The 23,200-nt window shown below is 48.1% G+C and overlaps 1 protein-coding gene across 1 annotated transcript; it reads right to left on the bottom strand.

The window, feature by feature from the left end:
- Positions 1-4,480: 4,480 nt before the first annotated feature.
- LOC115317267 lies at positions 4,481-22,826 on the bottom strand. Its single transcript, XM_042294793.1, has 6 exons — positions 22,674-22,826; positions 8,202-8,460; positions 7,326-7,615; positions 6,772-6,957; positions 5,757-6,566; positions 4,481-4,852 (listed from the first exon to the last, which is right to left on the bottom strand). Exons 1-6 carry the CDS (start codon positions 22,824-22,826, stop codon positions 4,481-4,483), a joined length of 2,070 nt encoding a protein of 689 aa, XP_042150727.1.
- Between the last annotated feature and the right edge of the window lie 374 nt (positions 22,827-23,200).

The following is a 23,200-nucleotide window of genomic DNA, read 5'->3' as shown; positions in this document are numbered from 1 at the left end:
CGCGGCTCTCCCGACCCAAAATGAATGTGGCTATGTAACAGCAAATTTGGGGAGTCGTAAAGGGATCAGCTTAGTACTGTTAGAAACACTCGTGCCATTGGAGAACATTTCGTGGTGGAGGTACGCAGATGACGATACGCATGCCCAGTGGAACTATATGAAGAGAAGAAAACAACAACAAAAGTGCATTCTTTGAACTCGGGATGTTTTTGTTTCGCCACATTAAATATATTATTCCACTGCAGTGCCGGTTTCAAAGAATGTTATTTCCTCAGTACCTTTAAAACAACCAAAGACCTTACATGAGGCACATACATGCAAAAATGAACAATGTGACGATGCTGGAACAGTATGGCCATCAGCTATAAAGCAAAATGGCAAGTTCACACAGAAAAACAACAGTATACATAAAGATTAAAAGAAGTTGACAAATTCAAATCATAGTTTCTCCCAAGAACTAGGATAAAGCAAACGGGCATGTCGCCTGAAATGTACGAGGCACATGAGGCTGACCAGTCACGCAGTCACAAGAGACTTAAAACCGGTTTCGCGGCATTCCTGTCGTAAGCAGTGGCAGGTGTGAAACAGCCTGAACTAGTGATGCTTCCGCTGTAAACACCAATTGTAAGCAATAAATAAATTTCTTTTGTTCTTACTAAATTTGCAGCATGTCGGATGTTGTAGGAGAATCTCGCATCACACTTGTGTGCGCAAGCCCAAAACTAACACGACTTCAAAATGAGCAGAGATCTGAAAACTCGTGTGGGATTCGAAATCACACCCAACAATCCTTGAAATGGAGCAACTGTATCTGTTCGAACGAGCAGCTGTGTATTTCCTTTCATTAATCTAGACGGTTTAAATGGATGTAGTTTTTGCCTTTGTACATAACATGTGTCAATGAGCATCGACAACAGAAGAATGAAAACACGTTAGAGAGCAGCTGGACCCAATTCTACTTGCTGGCTGATGAGATCGTGGACGACAACATGAAGCGTGCAGTCTTCAGCCGCGCATGTAAACCCTTCGTGTACACCCCTCTTTCAATCTTTTTTTTTTTTTTCTCCGCTTTTCAAGTATCTTTAGAGATGCTAGCAAAAAAGGAACCTTGGGGCTAAGGACGCTGGTAACTGGTCACCGGATAATGCTCAACAAGTGCTGAAGACAAGTCTGTGCCCGACTACATTACTGAGCTGCGTCATGTCGCTCAGCACTGCGAGTAGACATTCTTGTACAAGATGTTTTGTGGCCGGTTGGTTAATGGTGTATGCGAGGAAGTCGTTCAGCCACACCACCTTGCCATGTCAAATCTCGTTTGCTAGGCCTCAACAACTTGTGACTGCTGCGGAGTACGCCACAAACCTTACACGAGAGACCCCTGACTTCCGGGCTCCAGAAGTGGCAGAGGTTTGCCACATTGACAAACACGACCCACAGAAGGCATCAAACGGTTCATCAATGCCAAGCCACAACCCTGGCGCAGTGAAGACATGTCCCGAGTACAGCTGGATAACGTTGGCATCAAAATGTTCTGCACGACGCAAGTAGCTACAATTTTGAACGTGCCATTTCTGGGACGGAAAGAGGCACATGATACGTGCATGCCGTCGGTAGTTGGCCAAATCCAAGCACCACGTTCCGGAAGCGGGAACCAGTCATCGTCTGGAATAAGACGGATCAAAGGCAGAGCCTTAGCTTTATCGAACCGGAATGGAAATTGTTGAAGTTCAACTCAATGATATTCCCATCTGCATAGAAGTGGACTCTAGAACTGCTTAGTCCGTAATTGTTCTGAAGAGAATGTGTCATCTTGGAACGGCTGCAGAGACTTAAATGTAAACCGCTTTCCGAATGTATTCACAACGCAAGTTTGTAGTTCTGGGAAGTGTCAATTTTTCCACGCGGTTAAAGGGAAAGTAGAGTGAGCCACCATTGCTCATTCCGATTCCAAGTGTTCATTAAGCTCCGCACTTTCGCGCTAAATCCAAACTTCATACTCAAATATCACAAGCCTCGATTTGTTCCTTTGGCACTTGAGCCAAACATCACGTAACTCGTGACACAAGGAACTTTTCCCCCATTGCAGAACTCTGCATGGGCTACGCCAGCTGCACTCGTGGAGAAGTAAAATGGCATGATCTGGCTATGTGGAGGTTGTAAACGCATCATTAATCGAATCTTGAAACGGGAGTCACACTCTCTGTCAAAAGCAGAGCAAATGTTGACATAACTTGCAACACAGTCCTTTTAATACGCTCTTGGTCACGAGAGTTCCCCGTAACGCTATGGAATGGCTTGGTATACGACCAAGGTGTGGCGCTGAAGTCGACAAGGTGCGAGAAAGCTGTCAATGTAGCCAGCACTGCTGAGAAGTGGGCATCCAGGAAGGGTTATTGTAATTTCGAACCCACTCTGAATGAGCCACCTTGAGATCACGGTGACGCGTCACCGCACTGGCAGCGTTCCTCATAAGTCTAAGTGTCTTTGGCTGTGTACGCTGAGTCAACTGGTCAGACTTTATAACCCTCACTGCAAGTACCAATTGTAAACAGTGTTGAATGTCATATCCGGCAGCAACACTTGCATGAACAGCGTGCAAAGTCCCAGTGACGACACTCCCTCGGCCCGCTTCGCTCGCTCGGATCAAGTATTGTTCGCAGCAGGAGACGGCGAACATAGATAGAACTATCTCAATGAATGTCGCAACGTCCAGTCCGCTGTTCCGTTATTTTAACCGAAACTCATTATTGAAACGCATTAAAATCCAGTATGCATTCAATCGACGACGAGGAAGTTTCTCGACCCCTGAGGATGGACGACTCCGCTCATCACGGATAGACTCTAAAGTTTTCTCCCGGTGGGAACTGCAGTTAGTGTTTGGAACGCCTCAAATTTTACTTCGAGGCCAAGAACATCACAAGCTCCACAAAGAAGCGAGCAATCCTCCTGATGTCCTACGTTGAATCAACCTACGACACTGTATGAGCCCTGCTCGCACCCAAACAGCTTTCAGAGGTTGAGTTTGAGGAGATAATCAAGTTCCTCAATGAACACTATGACCCCAAGCCGGTGGAACTGCTCATTCGGTTCAAATTCTATCAACGAAACAATCCAAACACCGACAGATTCCATCTCCGAGTATGTGGCCGCACTGCAAAAAATAGCTGCTGACTGCCACTTCGGCACAGTGACGGCCATGCCGACCACACCCACCCCGACAACAGCCACGACAGACATGCCCGTGTCAAATGCCAGTTCATCGCGAGAGACTCGACATGCCCCGCAAGCACCAGCGAGAGCATTCTCCACTGTACTACTGCTCCTACTGATGGTGAGGGACCGATTAATTTGTGGGATCAAGGATTCCCACCTTCAACAATGTTTGCTAGTGGAAGGGAACATCACCTTCAACTGTGCCTACACTCTCGCATTGGCAACAGACTCAGCTGCCAGCCAGCAACTCCAGATCCAGAAACAAGGTAAGGTAAGGGACACAGTTCCACTGCAGCCACAAGGGGGCAAAGTCATGAAAGAAACCCCGTTCTTCGTTGCACAGGTACACGTTCGCCTGTTGAATGGAAGCGTGCTAAAGTCGCGTGCAAATTTTTACACAATGGACACCTCGAAGAAGCGCGTTTTAGTCACAGAGTTCAGCCCGGACAGTCAACCAGAGTCAAGTCGCGATACAAAGAGGGCTGTTCAGAGTGGCAAAAAAAAAAAGTATAGGAAAAACCGTTACTGTGGAAGCCCACGCTTTTCTCGCAGATTACTCTTTTCGCCGTTGCAGACCCATCACAGCGAAGCTGTTGTTCTGGCAACAACCGCTTAACAGGGGACAGTTGCTAACACCGATGCAGCCACACTAAAATCGCTGACTGCCACAGACACCCCCCCCCCCCCCCCCCCCCCCCCCCTGGGCAAGACAAGGTATGCCAGCAGTGCCCGAAACCAAACTTAATGTCCGTGTTTACAAAGCGTAAGTAAAGTCGATGTGCCTCTCGAATTCAGCAACACTGGTTTACAGCATCAATAAGAAATTTCGCCGGCTGCACTATGACTGCCGGCCTGAGGCCTTTAACATGCGTCACAGAGTAGTGATACGTCACCGCACGCCGGTACGATGCTCGTCCAGATTGAAGCGAGCAGGAATGGCAATTGAACATCGAACGCCTGGGTTTTGTGGTCCGAGCCTCCTGCTTCACGTGCTCCCAGCTGTGGCGCACCAACACACTCGGCCGACGATCCCCCTCAGCAGCGTGCCCTTGAAGAGTTGTGTGCCTCGGCCCAATCCCATGAGCCGATCACTCGTCCAATGTGGATGCTGTAACCCTGCAGGCAAACAAGGTGCTCACGGTTACAGATTGCCACTCATCTGTGAGCTCAATTGACGTTAACACATTGGTATTTCCAGGCCTGGGTCCGCAACTGAGTGAAACCTACTCGACATGTGTCCCAAGAAGGCCGCCAGCTGTCGAGGCCTTTAGTGCAGTCTCGCACTGGGCACATTGTCCTGCACATTCCTCTGCAGGGAATGGGGCCTCTTTCTTGGCCTCTTGGCAGGCTGGTCACTCGGTGGGCGTCCGGCTGGCACCCTTTTTGAGCCCCTCGTCAGCCCTGGCCTACGTCGGGCAAAGCTCGTAGGCTGCACCCGGATCTGGCGTCCCCGGCGGCTTCGTCCTGCCGCAGTCGCCTTGAGGCTCAACTTGAGGCCGGTGGCGTCGTTGCCATTGGGCACACGGTCCAGCTCGTCCCCAAGACCCTGCAGGATCTCAAGGTACGTTGCGCTGTCCTCGTTCATGGCGTGCAGGTGCTGCAAGCTCGATTCCAGACGCTGGTACACTTGTTCTCGTGCCTGCACAAAAAGCGGTGAGGCAAGCAGGTGAGCAAGTTACCTCCTGTCCATACTCTGTCTCACTTTAAGTGCGAGAATAGCAGGAGCTACAAGGAAGGGCGAGCTTCAAGCTTTTGGCACCCCTGCAAGGCATGAACGCTTGTGCAGTACAAGCTCTTTTTAGGGCAACATGTTTGTGCTTTTAGCTCTAGCTTTGCTGCCTCAGAATGTGAAACAAACTATAGTTTGAACTTGCAGGAAGCCCACGGCATTGTTGTCAACACCCATGTTGTGGTGAAGGTTCAGACTTTGAGGCTACAAACAACCACTAAAAACGCCTGTTTCTTTTTTTTTTTTCAATTGGTACACATGTGCGTTTTGCAAGCACACTTGCTTGACATTGCAGTAAAGTTGCACGACTGCGATTCTGGCCAGACATTGGTGCCACTTAGGAAATGAGTCCTGCCATTTGTAGGCCAGTGAGCAACACACCAGGCCAGTCATACCCATATGCCGGACATTAAGATTGATCACGGTAATACCTGGAGCGTCTCGGCATATATACCCATGCTAAAACAGTGAAAGCGGGCTCTCTGAGCTTCACTCATCTGCTAAGTTGCTTTCACATTTTAGACTGGACCAAACACCCTGTAGAAACGAAACAATTATGCAACAATCATCAGTTTTCATTTAGTACGGCAAACATGAATGCGTGGCTGGCAACAGCCAGGAAATATGTACCACCTAAAATTCCAGGCACTGCACTAGTGCACCTCCTAGTATGACCTACAAGAAGTGTTTGTGTTCTACAAGTCTACTACCGGTGACCGACAGAAAGTTTTTTTCAGCCTCTGCTGTGTATTCAGATCGCCGAGAAAAGAAACAAAGAACTGGAGTGAGCACGAACATGAAAGAGCACACATACTTGGGCAATCTGAGCCTGGTCAGGTCCCTGCACAGCCGGTGACGCCACAGCTGAAGTGGAGGGCTCGGGGGCTTCTGCCATGTCACTGGCTTCGGCAATGTGCTGGCCTTCCGAGGCCTGGGCGGTACAGCTGGCCACGTCTGGCTCTTTTGACGACTGCTGCCCTTCACAAAAAGGCATGAAAAAATTTTGCAACGGACACTTGTCTCCCAAGTCCAACTTTCCCAGTCGGTGACGATCCCCCGTGCTCGAAGGGGGGGCATTGGGAAACAACCCTCCAAAGGTCTCGTGCACAAGGGCCTGATGCTTGCAAAACACCCCTTGTTTTCCGACTGGGCAGCTGCACGCTCCGAAGCTTGGCGACACTTCGTACACCACGCCGTTGTTGGTGGAACTGGGCACCGCATAGACGTTGCCGCCCACAGGCTTGATGTTGTCTGCTGCACCTTGTGGCATCCTGCTGAACAGCCACGTGTATTCCAGCTGGTGACCGGCGACACGACTGTGGGCATGGCGGAGGATGCGGCTCTCGAAGTACCGCTCCCACACCACGGCCACCGCATCCACCAGTGCCACCGCGTTAAAGGCCTCCGTCCTGTTCAGAACCATGTCCTTCAGGACACGGATGGTGGCCTCAGCGAAGTTGTTCGTGTTGTGCCCCCGTGTGGTGATGTTGGCAAGGAATAGCAGCACCCACTCCTCCCGTCTCCCAAGGAAGGCCTCCAACCGTGCCACGAAGGCCTGGTGCGGTTGAAGCTTCAGCTGGGCAGTTGCAGCTTCTAGCTTCTCTTCACTGTCGGCGTACATCACCTGCGGTTGGTCATTGTACCTGAGAATCTTCTAATGGAGATCCGGCCAGCACCTGCCAGACTCCCACAGACACATTACAATGAAAATGCCACTCTGCTGGCGCAACCGGTGTTGAGGTGTGTTGCTAGACCCGATATTACCTTCTTCCTCACTCCTCAGAACCCTAGAATGTTGCGCAAGTGCCCCTGTTACAAACAAAACTTGCCTCCTGGAAGAGCGACATCAATTGACGCCTCTGGTCCTTGTCGACGCGGTTGCGAGCTGCCGTCAGCCAGCGCCACTCCGCCTGTGCGACGTGGAAATGGCAGAGAAGCTGCCTCGCTGTGGGCCACGTCTCCTGCACCGCAGCCTTTTCCGCACTGGAGCTGTCAGTCATCGCCACGTTCGGTGCCTGAGAAACGATAATACATATGTGGCCGACCATGAGGCACAACGCTAAAAACTGGACAATCGTGCTTATATTAAATTCCCGTGGTAATTCTTTCACACATTTATGCCCAAAATACCAATTTACGGGAACTGTCACTTTGGCGCTGCTAGCATTTCCTGTACTGCAACATTTCCTTCCATTCTCTTGTTCCCAACCTAGGCTTTGCCGCTTGCACTCATGCCACAGAGACATGGTTTTTGTTAGTGTGTTCACTGCTCGGCGATGATAACAAAAATGAACTTTGAAACATGAAGGTGTCATGTCCTTTAGCTTTTGCTAAATGTGAACTAAATACAAAATGCTATAGTTTATCTTTCTCTCCAACTTACCGACTGGCCCCCCAACCAAAGTGGGTGTGTGTCACGGAGGAGCTTGAACGCAGTCAGGTACCCCTCGGTGCTCTGCTCGTTGTGAACTAGCCCTGCGACGGGGACGGTGCCAGCCATCGTTGCCACGAGCACCACCGAGACGGTGCATCTGGTCGAGCAAGAGGACGTGGAGTGTATGAAGACGATGTCTTTCGTCACGTCCAGTGCTTGGGCCCGCTGCATGATCGGGGTCACCACGAGAACCGCCCAGCAGGTGCTGCTATCGCTCCGGCTCACCGTCACGCCAGTGCCTGGAAAGTATTGTGTAAGAGCCTTGCTAAAACGGTGGCTCTTTTTATCCACTTTTTCTTTAGGCACTCAATGCCTCAAAATTTGCTCCTGCATGCTACAAAATAATAGTAATGAAAAATAAAAGAAGTTTGGTTACTGTTGAAATAGGTGGCTACGAAACTCTGCACGAAAACTACCTATTGTGTACTTCGAATGTAGGCAGCGGCTTTTGGCATGCCATGCAATTTACGTGAACCCGAGACATGATTGCCGGTTAGAGTTGTCCTGTAATATCTTAGACCCGCTTGAACAACAGCAACCGACATTGACCAACCTCAAGCACGTGAAAGTATCCTTGGCAGAGTTTCAATCACTTGTTTTTACTTCACGAGCACAGGGAGATTCAAAGTCTTTCATAGGTACCTTTGTGACTGCTGCACGTGCTTGAAGTTGATCAAAGTAGCTCGTTGTTTTCTTGTTGCTCAAATGAGACTTAATTAAACATGTCTAATGTCGTGGCCCAAGCTCATACACCGACAACATATTTCTTTTGGCAAAGTGACAACTCAGGAATGGGCCTTAGCACTGTGGTAAGTCGTGGCATACCTTGAGCTGCGTAGAGGGTTGCCTTCTCCTCCAGCTTGGACAGCGGGGCAATGGCGCCACCGCCAAAGCATGTGGTGCTCCACACGCTGTGCCAGTGTTGTGCAGTCCTGGTCGTGGGGTTCAGGGCACCGTTGACCAGCAGCACAGGACCGCCGCCCTCTAGGCACAGCTTGCTCTCGTGGAGCCTCCGAGCCTCGCAGACAGTCATCCCGTCGCTGAAGTAGCTGAAGTCACAACGTACCTTGAGATCCTGCAGGGTCTGGGGGACGAGCTGGACCGTGTTACCAATGGCAACGACGCCACCGGCCTCATGTTGAGCCTCAAGGCGACTGCGGCAGGACGAAGGCGCCGGGGACGCCAGATTTGGGTGCAGCCTAAGCACCTTGCCCGACGTAGGCCAGGGCTGACGAGGGGCTCAAAAAGGGTGCCAGCCGGACGCCCACCAAGTGACCAGCCTGCCAAGAGGCCAAGAAAGAGACCCCATTCCCTGCAGAGGAATGTGCAGGACGATGTGCCCAGTGCGAGACTGCAATAAAGGCCTCGACAGTTGGCGGCCTTCCTGGGACCCATGTCGGGTAGGTTTCACTCAGTTGCGGACCCAGGCCTTGAAATACCAATGTGTTAACGCCAATTGAGCTCACAGATGAGTCGCAATCTGCAACCATGAGCACCTTCTTTGCCTGCAGGGTTACAGCTTCCACAGTGGACGAGTGATCGGCTCATGGGACTGGGCCGAGGCACACAACTCTTCAAGGGCACGCTGCTCAGGGGGATCGTCGGCCGAGTGTGTTGGTGCGCCACAGCTCGGAGCACGTGAAGCAGGAGGCTTCGACCACAAAACGCAGGCGTTCGAGGTTCAATTGCCATCCCTGCTCGCTTCAATCTGGACGAGCATCGTACGGCGCGCGGTCACGTATCACTATTGTGTGACGCACGTTAAAGGCCCCAGGCCGGCAGTCATAGTGCAGCCGGCGAGATTTCTCATCGATGCTGTAAACTAGTGTTGCCGAATTCGAGAGGCACATCGACTTTACTTACGCTTTGTAAACACGGACATTAAGTTTGGTTTCGGGCACTGCTGGCATACCTTGTCTTGCCCAGGGGGGGGGGGGGGGGGGGGGGGTCTGTGGCAGCCAGCGATTTTAGTGTAGCTGCATCGGTGTTGGCAACCGCCCCCTGTAAAGCGGTTCTTGCCAGAACAACAGCTTCACTCTGATGGGTCTGCAACGACGAAAAGAGTAATCTGCGAGAAAAGCGTGGGCTTCCACAGTAACAGTTTTTCCTATACTTCTTTTTGCCACTGTGAACAACCCTCTTAGTATCGCGACTTGACTCTGGTTGACTGTCCGGTTGGACCTTTTTGGCCTTACGTTTCTATTTGTACCCCCAGATTTCTTTTCTGACGCGGGAGTCTACTAATTTCCCGTGCGTTTTGCGCTTATTTTGCAATCTCATTCATTTTAGACCTGACTGCATTGTCCAACACATTCCAAATCGGAGACGTGTGGAGGAGGTTTATTCACTAATACATACTGGGGTTAAATGCGTTTTTTTAATGAACTTCGGTTGAAAGAACGGTGAAGCGAACTGCAAGCTGCGACGTTTGTTGGAGAGTGTCTGATCGAGTTCCAAACGTCGTCCGTTCACCAGGAGAGCAACAATGATCCAAAACGGGTCCCCTTCAGCGACGCTGCTCACTGCAAAGTGGTCTCCATGTGTCTCACCTTGCGTAACTGTCAACCGACGGGTGCGACTTAACGAGCGTTCCTGTGACTTGCGTTGAACTCTGTGACTGAAACGCGCTTCTTAGAGGTGTCCATTGTGTGAAAATTTGCACGCGACTTTAACAAGCTTGCATTCAACAAGCGAACGGATACCTGCGCAACAAAGAACGGGGTTTCTTTCATGACTTTGCCCCCTTGTGGTGGCAGTGGAACTGTGTACCTTACCTTACCTTGTTTCTGGATCTGGAGTTGCTGGCTGGCAGCAGAGTCTGTTGCCAATGCGAGAGTGTAGGCACAGTTGAAGGTGATGTTTCCTTCCACTAGCAAACATTGTTGAAGGTGGGAATCCTTGATCCCACAAATGAATCGGTCCCTCAGCATCACTTGGAGCGGTAGCACAGTGGAGAATTCTCTCGCTGGGGCTTGCGGGGCATGTCGGGTCTCTCGCGATGAACTAGCATTTGACACGGGCATGGCTGTCGTGGCTGTTGTCGGGGCGGGTGTGGTCGGCGTGGCCGTCTCTGTGCCGAAGTTGCAGTCAGCAGCGATGTTTCGCAGTGCGGCCACATACTCGGAGATGGAACCTGTCGGTGTTTGGTTTGTTCCGTTGATAGAATTTGAACCGACTGAGCAGTTCCACCGGCTTGGGGTCATAGTGTTCTTTGAGGAACTTGATTATCTCCTCAAACTCAACCTCTGAAAGCGGTTTGGGTGCGAGCGGGGCTCACACAGTGTCGTAGGTTGATTTAACGTAGGTCATCAGGAGGATGGCTGGCTTCTTTGTGCAGCTTGTGATGTTCTTGGCCTCGATGTAAAATTCGAGGCGTTCCATACACTAACTGCAGTTCCCACCGGGGGAAAACTTTAGAATCCATCCGTGATGAGCGGAGTCGTCCATCCTCAGGGGTCCAGAAACCTTTTCGTCGTCAATGGAATGCATACTGGAGTTTAATGCGTTTCATTAATGAGTTTCGGTTGAAATAACGGAACAGCCGACTGGACGTTGCGACATTCATTGAGAGTTCTATCTATGTTCGCCGTTTCCTGCTGCGAACAATACTTGATCCGAGCGAGCGAAAGGGGCCGCGGGAGTATCGTCACTTGGACTTTGCACGCTATTCTTGCAAGTTTTGCTGCCGCATATGACATTCAACACTGTTTACAATTGGTACTTGCAGTGAGCGTTTTAAAATCTGACCAGTTGACTCTGCGTACAGAGCCAAAGTCACTTAGACTTATGAGGAACGCTGTCAGTGCGGTGACGCGTCACCGTGATCTAAAGGTGGCTCATTCAGAGTGGGTTTGAAATTACAAAAACACTTCCTGGATGCCCACTTCCCAGCAGTGTTGGCTAGGTTAACAGCTTTTTCGCACCTTGTCAACCTCAGCGCCACACCATGGTCGCATACCAAGCCCTTCCATAGCGTTACGGAGAACTCTCATGACCAAGAGCGTATTAAAAGGACTGTGTTGCAAGTTATGTCAACATTTGCTCTGCTTTTGACAGAGAGTGTGACTCCCGTTTCAAGATTCGATTAATGATGCGTTTACAACCTCCACATAGCCAGATCTTGCCGTTTTACCTCTGCACAAGTGCAGCTGCCGTAGCCCATGCAGAGTTCTGCACTGGGGGCAAAATCCCTCGTGTCACGAGTTGCGTGATGTTTGGCTCAAGTGCCAAAGGAACAAATCGAGGCTTGTGATATTTGAGTATGAAGTTTGGATTTAGCGGTGCGGAGCTTATTGAACACTTTTAATCGGAATGAGCAATGGTGGCTCACTCTATTTTGCCTTTAACCGCGTGGAAAAATTGACACTTCCCAGAACTACAAACTTGCGTTGTGAATACGTTCGGAAAGCGGTTTACGTTTAGGTCTCTGCAGCCGTTCCAAGATGGCACATTCTCTTCAGAACAATTACGCACTAAGCAGTTCTAGTGTCCACTTCTATGCAGATGGGAATACCATTTAGTTGAACTTCAAAAATTTCCACCCCGGTTCGATGAAGCTAAGGCTCTGCCTTTGATCCGTCTTATTCCAGACGATGACTGGATCCCGCTTCCGGAGCGTGGTGCTTGAATTTGGCCAACTACCGACGGCATGCACTTATCATGCGTCCCTTTCCGTCCCAGAAATGGCACGTTCAAAATTGTAGCTACTTGCGTCGTGCACAACATTTTGATGCCAACGTTATCCAGCTGTACTCGGGACATGTCTTCACTGCACCAGGGTTGTGGCTTGGCATTGATGAACCGTTTGATGCCTTCTGTGGGTCGTGTTTGTCAATGTGGCAAACCTCTGCCATTTCTGGAGCCCGGAAGTCTGAATCTCTCGTGTAAGGTTTGTGGCGTACTCCGCAGGGGTCACAAGTTCTTGAGGCCTAGCAAAAGAGATCTGACATGGCGAGGTGGGGTCGCTGAACGGCTTCCTCGCATACAACATTAACCAACCGGCCACAAAACATCTTGTACAAGAATGTCTACTCGCAGTGCTGAGCGACGTGACGCAGCTCAGTAATGTAGTTGGGCACAGACTTGTCTTCAACACTTGTTGAGCATTATCCGGTGACCAGTTACCAGCGTCCTTAGCCCCAAGGTTCCTTTTTTGCTAGCATCTCTGAAGATACTTGAAAAGCGGAGAAAAAAAAAAAAAGATTGAAAGAGGGGTGTACACGAAGGGTTTACATGCGCGGCTGAAGACTGCACGCTTCATGTTGTCGTCCACGATCTCATCAGCCAGCAAGTAGAATTGGGTCCAGCTGCTTTCTAACGTGTTTTCATTCTTCTGTTGTCGATGCTCATTGCCACATGTTATGTACAAAGGCAAAAACTACATCCATTTAAACCGTCTAGATTAATGAAAGGAAATACACAGCTGCTCGTTCGAACAGATACAGTTGCTCCATTTCTAGGATTGTTGGGTGTGATTTCGAATCCGACACGAGTTTTCAGATCTCTGCTCATTTTGAAGTCGTGTTAGTTTTGGGCTTGCGCACACAAGTGTGATTCGAGATTCTCCTACAACATCCGACATGCTGCGAATTAAGTAAGAACAGAAAAGGTTTATTTATTGTTTACAATTGGTGTTTACAGCGGAAGCATCACTAGTTCAGGCTGTTTCACACCTGCCACTGCTTACGACAGGAATGCCTCGAAAGCGGTTTTAAGTCTCTTGTGACTGCGTGACTGGTCAGCCTCATGTGCCTCGTACATTTCAGGCGACATGCACGTTTGCTTTATCCTAGCTCTTGGGAGAAACTATGATTTGAATTTGTCAACTTCTTTTAATATTTATGTATACTGTTGTTTTTCTGTGTGAACTTGCCATTTTGCTTTATAGCTTATGGCCATACTGTTCCAACATCGTCACATTGTTCATTATTGCATGTATGTGCCTCCTTTAAGGGCCTTGGTTGTTTTAAAGGGACTGAGGGAATAACATTCTTTGAAACCAACACTGCAGTGTAATGATATATTTAATGTGGCGAAATAAAAACATCCCGAGTTCAAAGTATGCACTTTTGTTGTTGTTTTTCTTCTCTTCTTATAGTTCCACTGGGCATGCGTATCGTCATCTGCGTACCTCCACCACGAAATGTTCTCCAATGGCACGAGTGTTTCTAACAGTACTAAGCTGATCCCTTTACGACTCCCCGAATTTGCGGTTACATAGCCACATTCATTTTGGGTCGGGAGAGCCGCGGCGCCGCTGGAAATCAAGCACGAAGACCTGCGTCGTCGCGAGTAACGGTGATGCGATGGCAGCGTACAGGCGAAATAAAAATGCTGGCAATACTTCAAATTGAGCTTGTGGGTCAGCGTAAGCGTTCGCGACGACGTAGCATATTTAGGAGCACATTTTCGTATCAAAAAAAGGCAAGCGTTCATGCACGACATGGTTCACATCCGCCGCGTCGCCGACAAACCTGCTCAGCAAGAATAAGGTCTACACCAGCGGTACGCGTTGGTAGTAAGCGACGTAAGCGACGAGTAGGGAAGGCTAAGGAGAAAAGTACTTGCGCCTTTTACGCACTCCAGTGAAGCACGATGTGAGACGTCGCATAGTTGCGTTCCTAAGTGCTCAGTCCCTCGCGGCGCCGCGTTCGCAGCGGCTCAGCCACTGTGGCCTCAGCCGCGACTGCGTCGACCGCGTAGGATTCACGTTTCAAGCGTCTCAGACTTCAGCCGCCACTGCACCGACCGCGTAGGCCTCAAGTTTCAGGCGGCGGCCGCCATGTTTGCCTTGCCAAAGCAGCGCGAGTGACGTCATGTGAAGTGACAGTTCACAAACCAATAAAACAACTAGTTTTAATTAAACCGGAAGTGAGGTCACGTCACGTGACATTTTGCAAAGCAATGAAATAGCTGGTTTCGATTTGAAGCGGAAGTGACGTAATGTCACGTGACATAACGGGATTTATTAAAAAAAGTGACGTCATGTGACGTGATAAGGGGGCGTGGACAAGTGCTGTACGGAATATGGTTTGCTTATACGCTAGTTCTCGTAACCGCCACGTAGGACACTCGCCTCTGCAGACGAGAATAGCCCATTTGCAGTATGTCCAAGCTCCCCGGCCCGCACTCAAGGAATCATGCGAACGGTGTTCCTTCAGCTCCCTAGTGATCGCTAATTTTCGACCAACTTCATGGTTACGTAATTTTTGACCGTAATGTCTCACAATATTATCATTCTCGTGACTGTTGTTTGAGGAGGATTTGGTTAAAAAGCCGATAGCGCACAACAAAAAAAAAACACAATTAAGCTTGGAGCCCGCGGGGCTGTTTATAGCATGTTTAGCGTTTCTAACTTAATATCAGCATGATAATAATGTAAGAGATTCCTGCAGCCCATCCAGGTTGAACGGTGGACAGCATGCACAAAATCAAAAACGCTGACATTGAGGAGAAATTTTAAAAGCGATTTGACAGGTCATTGTGGTATATCAGGCGCTTGTTCAGAGTGACTCCGAATTACGCTCGAAACGTGTGTCAGCTGAATGCAGCGAACGGAGTTCCCGGTTGGGCCGATAGGGGGCGCCGCGTCGCTGGCTTTTCTCTCGTACGTCCATCCAAAGAGCAGATTTGTAGGTCTATCCAACCGAATCCGGTCGAACTGTTATGCTTATATTCGCCGCCATGATCTTCAGCGCTGGCGTCGTGTATATAATCTTCGCTACCGAAACCAAAACACTCTGGGCTCTGACCAGTCATCAGTAAGGGCAAAAGCAAGGCAAACGACTTTTTTTTTTTGCGTGCGTAACTTCTAGTTTTCATACCGTTTCACGCGTGTTGAAACGGAAATTACATATTTTATGGCACTACAGAACACGGAGCTGATTAGAGAAGTCTCTAGTTTGGCGGAGATACTGCTGAGTGTGTTGCTTGTCTCATGTCGGGGATTTACGGTATCTATAGCGAGGCAAAGTGGTGCCACAATTCTTCGAAAAAAAAAACTAGGAGTGCTCACGAAAAAATAGTCAGAGTGCAGGGGAGCTGGTGTAAGTTGATCACGATTGTAAACCTGAGACTGGGGCAGAAAAAAGAACACAACAGAAGGTAGAAGAAGGCAGAAGGTAGAGTTGAGACGTTGCCTCCTCTTTTTCTGCCTCCTGTTGTGTTCTCTTTTCTGCCCCAGTCTCAGGTTTACAATCATGTTCGGAGTGCTCATTCTTCCGATTTCCGACAGACGACAGGTGAGCCTCTATATCAAAACGTTTTTTCCAGCGTTCGAAACTAGAAGCATTGAAATATGTGATATTTCTCAATCTTTCCATTAGAGCATCAAAATGGATTGCTTATGCAAATCGTCAAGACCTCAGGAGCCTGCCGATAAGCAAGCTGCGCCAGCGTCGTCTCTGCAGCGAGCACTTCGACGCAACCGCATTTGCCAGCTACAGGAAGTCTCGTTTGAGGAAGAATGCGTGCCCCACCGTTCATATGACTAACCCATTGGTGCAAGGACTGATTCCCCCAGGTGAGCTGTTGTCAGAGCAATCTTCAGTTAATTCGACAGCTTTGTGTTTATATCTTAGGTTAGAGTACCGCAAAGCACTCGCAGTCAGATACATAGTCACTCTAAAATATTAGGAGTTGTTTCTTCTTTGCGTTGCCAATTAACGAGTTTGTTTATGGTTATTTATCGTTTATTGTTATGCAGCTCGCATGCAACCCTGTATTAATTAACTTAAAATGCAATCCTTGGAAATAAGAAGGGAACTGAAATTTCTGGTCGGAGAGTGGCAGCGCAATATATTTTGCATAATGCTGAAGAGGTTGATTTGTTACATAATACAAAGAAAACACGTTTCAAACTCCTAATGTGATCTGCACATTTCGAAAAGCTTATCCCTCGGTTAATTTCGTACAGTTCTTCGGGCATGGTTCCGAGTCGGCTGCCGGCTGTAGTTAATGTAAGGAATATTTTATATTACTGTGTGAATCCTTTCAAAAAGTGATTTTTTTATATTGTTCGTCAACTCATTTATTGTTATAATTAAGTATATTTCATTGCTCTTGTTCAGTTGTGCCATCCCAACCTCTGCAAGATGCTCCCCAACAGCAAGAAACGCTGGGGCCCCACATTGGTGAGACTTCGTACCGGTATATTATCAGTCGAAGAGCTTTCAAGGGACATATAAGAGCATTAAAGGGACAACAGGCAATTGCTAAAGTCACGTGTCATTTCCACTGTTCTTCTTTAGGTGTTTCATCACCACCACAGGACGCTCCTCAAAGCAAGAAATGCAGGTGCCCTACATTCCCTATTGAAAATCGCTCTGAGGGGACTTCAGGAATTCTTTAAAGGGTGTGAAGGGGACTTCAGGAATTCTTGTGATGTTTGAAAGGGGCGCCGATATTTCCTGGTGGGTTAGTTGGCCCCGTCAGAGGCTCCCCTGAAATGTCTGAAGTGCCCTTTACAACGCCTTGAAATGTCTGAAGGCCTATCAAGAACTTTTCTACTGGGGTCGGGAAAACCTTCAGGCTTCTTGAGATGTCTGTGGGACCACTGCCTAGGTGGAGAAAACACATTTCGGGGGATTAGAACATAGCTACGTATTGTTCGCAAAGGGGGAAAAAATAAGTATTTGGAGAGTGTCGATTCTATGTGTGTACGGTCAGTTTTTTATAACTGCTCTTCAATCAAACACGACTGGGCTCCTCGACCCGTCTGTCACCGGCCGGGTGTTCGGTCGCCAAGGGGGCTACGGGTTCGATCGCCCCATGTGGTGAACTGACAGGGCGCGGGCCGAGTGCTGCTGGCCGAGCGTCGTTATCAGGCGAACAAGCTTTACTTGTTGCACGAATAATAATAAAAAAGGGCAAGTCGAAAGCGGCGCGTTGCGAAAAAACAGGGTACCTGGGGAGGTTGCGAGGGCAAAGCGGAAGCGAGTCGTCTCCGGAACCGGTTTCCCCGCGGGGGACGGTCCCCAAAAAGGGGGAAAAATAAACAAAAACATTTTTCTTTTTACCATAGTCGGAAGTCCTCTCCTTTTCGTCGTCGACAAAAACACGAACAGCAGCTCAAATCCCCCGTCTTTTACAACGCCTACACGCACACACTGCACTCCTCTCCACCCGGCAATGGGGAGAGGGTGGAGAACCGCCATGGCCGGGCAGCACACTTCTCCAATAGTTGGCGGGAGAGAGTAGTGTGAGGAAGCCGAAGAAGTCAGGAGGCCGCTGTAGCCATTTTCTTTCCAATCGTGGGCGGTTTGTTCCTCACCGCCGTGGAGATCTCGAACGGTCCGGTTTCTTCCATCCAGAAAGGTAAGCACTGCTTTGAGGGCTCGACACTTGGTCTGTTTAATTCCGTGCTGTTTCTTCCTTAGTTTTGCAGGGGAACCCCAGTTTGGCGTTGGCCTCCTTCAGGACCGCTCGAGCGCCATCGTGTTCAGCGCACTCAAGGAGATGGTGGCCGGTGTCGGCCTACTCGCAGCAAGCCTGGCAGTCGGGATCAGCGTCCCACCGCATGTAGTGCCTGCGCACCGGGATCATGGCACTGTGGGTCCTGAGACGGCGGATGACGGCCGCTGTTCCGCCTTGTTCCTTGCGCCTCTTCGTCCGACCGGCTTCAAAAGAATCCAGCGAGCGAAAAATACGCCGAAGACGCCGCCCCGACGACACCACGGACGAAACCGTGACTGTACTCGGGATTCCTCAACGGTGACGGGATCTGCTTGCGAGTTCGTGGTTTTCGCTAAGCGTGCTTACTGAGACTGTGTACGTGTACGTAAGGTGCACCTGTTCGGTTTTATTAGCTGAACTAACGTAGATCTGTAATTTACCCAACGGTATTGTGTGTACTGTGAAAGATATCTTTCGTTGTGATAAAGTCAGTTGTTCCTATTTGATGTGATCTCTTTCGTCGACAGCTGCTTGCGGCCGGGTTTGAACAAGCGTTGGTTCTTACTATCTTTTTGAGTTTTAATACGCATGCAAAACTCAATCTCCGCAATAAAGTTTTAATAACGTTTTGAACTGAATTTTTGTCTATGGTTCACAGTCATTTCTAAAGGGTTGATAGGCTAAGGGGTTCGGGTTGAAGGGCTGTAGTGCTGGAGGGCTTTTTCTGAGGTATACCTGAAGGTTATTTTTGAAGGTTTTTGAAGGCCTGTGAGGTCCCATAATTCTTCAAGGCTGATAGGCCCTTCAGAATTATTTTTAACAGGGTTCGCAAGTGTTAGTATAGTTCGTAGTGTTTTTAGTTATTAAAACATTCTATCTCACGATTTGCGCTTATTCATTGTATCTTTTTATGTAACTTTCCATGTTTGCAGCACATTTTTTATTTAGTGAACTTACATTGTACATATTATTTGTTCTTCTTTCGTAGTCCCATCAGCGACCCTCCCAGGCGCTGGTCTTGAGGGAGGAGGGATCGGGCCCCACCACGGTGAGACATTTGTAAAGAATGGCATAGTCGAACCAACTACTGTAGGCGACTTGATTTTCGCGAAAACCTAATTTTTGGCGAATTCCCATTGCCTCGCGAAAATTAGAACCCGCGAATTATTCCAAAACTTCAGCTTTGTCCTAAACCCCGAATTATATGGCACATGGTTGAAAAAAAAAAAACAGACTGCGGGTAAACGACACAACACTAAAAAGTATCTTTTTGTCCATTAAATATATGAAGCCCGCGAAAAATAAGTCGTTTAATTACTATATAGTATAACGAAATGTTTGGTGTCGCTGCTGTTGATATAGTTCTGATGCAATTTTAGTCCACTTCTTATCTCAAGTAACGCGGAGCGGAGCTGCGCTGACATAACAACAAAAACAAAACTTTGTAATTTCTTTTTTTTTAAATTTTAATATATGTATTTTTTTTTGGGGGGGGGGTGGTCAGGATTAAACTTTGAGTGATAAAATCTCGGGAGCAAACAAACGTCTGTGTTGATCTCAATCGCACAGAGCGAGTGTTGTCAACGCGCGGCATTCTCCTTTGAAGTTCTTGCAGCTCCGAGCTCGACGAGTACGGCGTTGGAGCATCGCACGTCACGGTGTCGTTGACGGGGAAGTTGGGAAAGTCAAACAGCTGTTCTGATTGGGGCTCTCCTGTCTCTTTTGGCCGCACAAACCATGAGGACCTTTTCTGTTTGCGTTTTCACTTGGCATCCGGCTGCACCAAGGTGCCTAACTTCACAGTAGTTGCAGATAGAATTAATATAGGGCAGAGTTCGTGTTCTTTATTCGTTTTCTTTGAAGTATAGTTTATTTGAAGGTTATGTCAATATATTTAGTTTAGTGAACTCACAACATGTATTAATTGCCCTTTTTACAACAGTCTTGTCAAACACCCCATGACACTCCTCGGGAGCAAGGGGAAGGGCCCGTCCTCCACCTTGGTGAAAAAGAAATCCAATTTCTTTGTGATACTTTTATTCGGGAACACATGAATTATAATTCGCCATGTAGTTTTTGCTATTTTCTCGTGCTTAATTACAGAGCATAATAACGTACCTATATAGCTTCCAAAAAATTCGTGTTGCTTTATTCCAATTGAAACTTACAGCTGTTGATGCAGCATATGTTAATGTTAAAATTACCACATTTAGGAAAAAATTAATATAAGTACTTTAATACTTCGTTCAGGCTAAAAAGCTTGTACTTTACAAGTTAGACATATAATTAGAACTTTATATTTTCAATTGGACGAATGTTCCTGGAATGTGGGCTCATACTCTACAAAATATGTTCATTTCCCTTTTATGCGTAGTCTCATCACTACTTCCTCAAGCCACTATTCATGAGCGACAGGAGTAGGGTCCACTCGTTAATGAGATGAATATCTCCTTACTGGTATTTCAAATCATGAAAGCGTGAATTGTAGGGTGTATACCTTGTGTTCTACGCTCACATATTTTAAATTAACCCTTGATGCTTATAAAATAGTGTAGACCTTTGTGATCTTACAAGCTATGGGTGCAATTACTTCAGTTGCCCCGGACGCTCCTCAATATGAAGAGGCTCAGGGGCCCCACACTGGTGAGAAGCAGAGATTTTTCCTACTGTTTTCACCAACGATAAAAGCATAATATATTTGAGCGGAAGCTAAGGCAGTCAGTCTTTTATAGGGCAGTGAAATTGAATTGGTGGTGGGAGCTGGGATGTAGGTATAGTGGGCAATGAACGCACATCAAACTTGGGCCTCAAAAAACAACACAAAAGGTGGTGAAGATAAAAACATATGTGGTCGAAATCAGAAACAGCTGAAAGAATATACTAGAGCATAGATGAAAGCATGGCGATACATAAGTGCTTTGTGGTGTTTTAAAATCACTTTCCCCTGTAGGTGCTTGGCTGTTTTCTGGTTTAGTTATGACTAGTCACAGAGAAGTAACCTGACCATCATAGCTGTACCGAATTCAGTTTAATCTAAAGCTAAAGAGCGGTTAATTTTTAAAGGTTTCACAAACTTTCTTGAACAGATACCCCCCAGAGGACGTCGATGGGCAGCACTGCGGCCGCCGTAGCTGGCCCTTCGTCAAGCAGCACTGCTGATCTAAAAGCAACCCCAACAAGCAGCACAGCTGGTCGCAGAAAACTGATTTTGCAGATTTGACTAGACATCAGGTCCTTAAGAGTGCTTCGAAATTTATTTCCAAGGGAGCACTTGATATTTTCAAGATTCAGCTGCATTTGAAGCCTACGAACATGTTCGGACGAAAATGGCCTGATGAGTTCAAGCCTTTTGCGCTAAACCTCTACTTCCAGAGCCGCGGGGCTTACAAGTACCTTGCCAAGTACCTGAGCTTGCCATCAGTTAGGTCGCTGAAGAACTGACTGTCTCGCATCGCTCAGCACCCTGGAGTTGTTCCCAGTCTCATCACAACTGGTGTAAACAAATTACACGATTGGCCCCTTAAAGATCGAGCATGCATTCTGATGTTCGACGAAATGTCCCTGAAAGAAAATGCCTTCTATGACTCTAAATCCGATATCGTGCATGGCTTTACAGACAAGGGTAAGGAGCAAAATGCTGATGTGGCTGATTCAGGTTCGGTTGTTCTGCTGGCAGGTATCTCTCAGTCCTGGGTTCAACCACATGCTTTCACCTATTAAAAACAAAAGCTTCTGCTGGATGTCTTCCTGACTTGTTGACACACATCATTCAAAGTCCGATTTCTCAAGAAATCTTTGTGAAGTCTGTTGTGTGTGACCAGGGGAGCCAGTAATTCCGCTCTTGCAGGAATGCTGGGTGTCACACCAGACCATCCGTTCTTCTTTGTTGGTGACAACCAGGTCTACTTCCTCTTTGACACCCCTCACCGCCTCAAGTGTTCACGAAACAACCTGCGCAAGCATGACCTCAGCATTGGCAACACATTGATATCATGGAAATATATTGTTGACTCCTACAAACACAAGCATCCTGTGCGGTTGCGATTGGCAAAAAAACTTACCGACAGGCACATCTATCAGACCCAATTTGGGAACATAAAGGTGAAATTTGCTGCGCAGGTTTTAGTGACACCCTTCTGGCGCACTTGCGAGTTTCATTTCCTTCAATCAGCTGCCCCCCGAGGCTCAGGCCACATGCGACTTCCTTGAAGAAATGGATCACATTTTTGATTCGCTAAACAGCCAAAGTCTTCAATGTGACAAAGGAAAAATGAGATTTGATTCTACTTCTACATCGGAACATGTAGATTTCTTGCGCTCGAAAAAGCTCGAGGATCTCTCAGTGGCAGTTTCGTTCTCCCAAACAACCTCAGACAATAAAAGGGTGGCAAATCCCCATCAATGCCATCCTCTGACTGTGGGAAAGATCTGAGGCAGAACTTTAACTTTGAGCACCTTCAAACTAGACGACTCAACCAGGACCCGCTAGAGAACATGTTCGGCATGGTACCGCAGCGGCACGGCTGCAGCGAGACGCCCAATTCCGACCAGTTTGTGCCAGGTCTAAAACACATTTTCTTGGAAAGATGTTTCAACTTTCTAGTGAAGGAAACTTTGAGGTAGACAATGCCACATTGCTAATGGAATTGAGGCACCTCCCAGTGTCGGCTGCAGCCAGCCACCAGCCTGAGCCATTGGAATCAATTGATGCTGACGACCTTACATTACCCGATGATCTAAATCAAAACATTGTCCAGGAAAACATACTGTATCACTTCTCTGGGGGCCTGGTTGAGTCATTTCTTAAGAAGGTATCTTACCATGTTAGCCCGGACTTGTTGAAAGCTGCAAGTGGTGAACTAACGTCGGAAGTTCAATTCCATGCCCTGCTTCAAGCGAACGCACCTGGCTCAATTTTCGGCTCTTTTTGTGCTCCATCTGATTCTTGTTTTTCTTTGCTTCAAGGTGCTTGAGCATATTTTCCTTGAGCAGGTTGAGCAGCAGCAGATTCACAAGCCCAAGGTAGCTGAGCGCATTGTGCATGCCCTGGTACCCCATTCCGAAGCTCACTTTTGTAGCTCAGCATGCACAGTGCAGTTCCTCCACCTCTTTGTGAATGTGCGCCTACGTTGGCACATTCGGCTCGTTAACTGGGATCTATTGAAAAAAGATTCCCGTAAAACATCTAAAAAAAGGAATCGACACACATTTTCAAACTAATTTGATTTAGTAGAGAGTTGGTTATGGCTCTTGTGCACCTGTGCGGATGTCGAAAGTTCTCTTTTTGGTATAACTTGGATGCCAAATCAAAACCCAAGGATCCTGGGTTCTAGCCCCACCCCTGCCCGTTTCAGCCTGGATGAGCATCGTACCGGCGTGCGGTCGTGTATCACTACTGCGTGAGCACGTCAAAGACCCCAGTCTAGCAGTCA

This window comes from Ixodes scapularis, unplaced genomic scaffold (genome assembly GCF_016920785.2).
Source record: "Ixodes scapularis isolate PalLabHiFi unplaced genomic scaffold, ASM1692078v2 PGA_scaffold6__148_contigs__length_123643588, whole genome shotgun sequence".
Taxonomy (NCBI): domain Eukaryota; kingdom Metazoa; phylum Arthropoda; class Arachnida; order Ixodida; family Ixodidae; genus Ixodes; species Ixodes scapularis.
The sequence above is the reverse complement of the archived record's forward strand: the minus strand, read 5'-3'. Positions and strand labels throughout refer to the sequence as shown.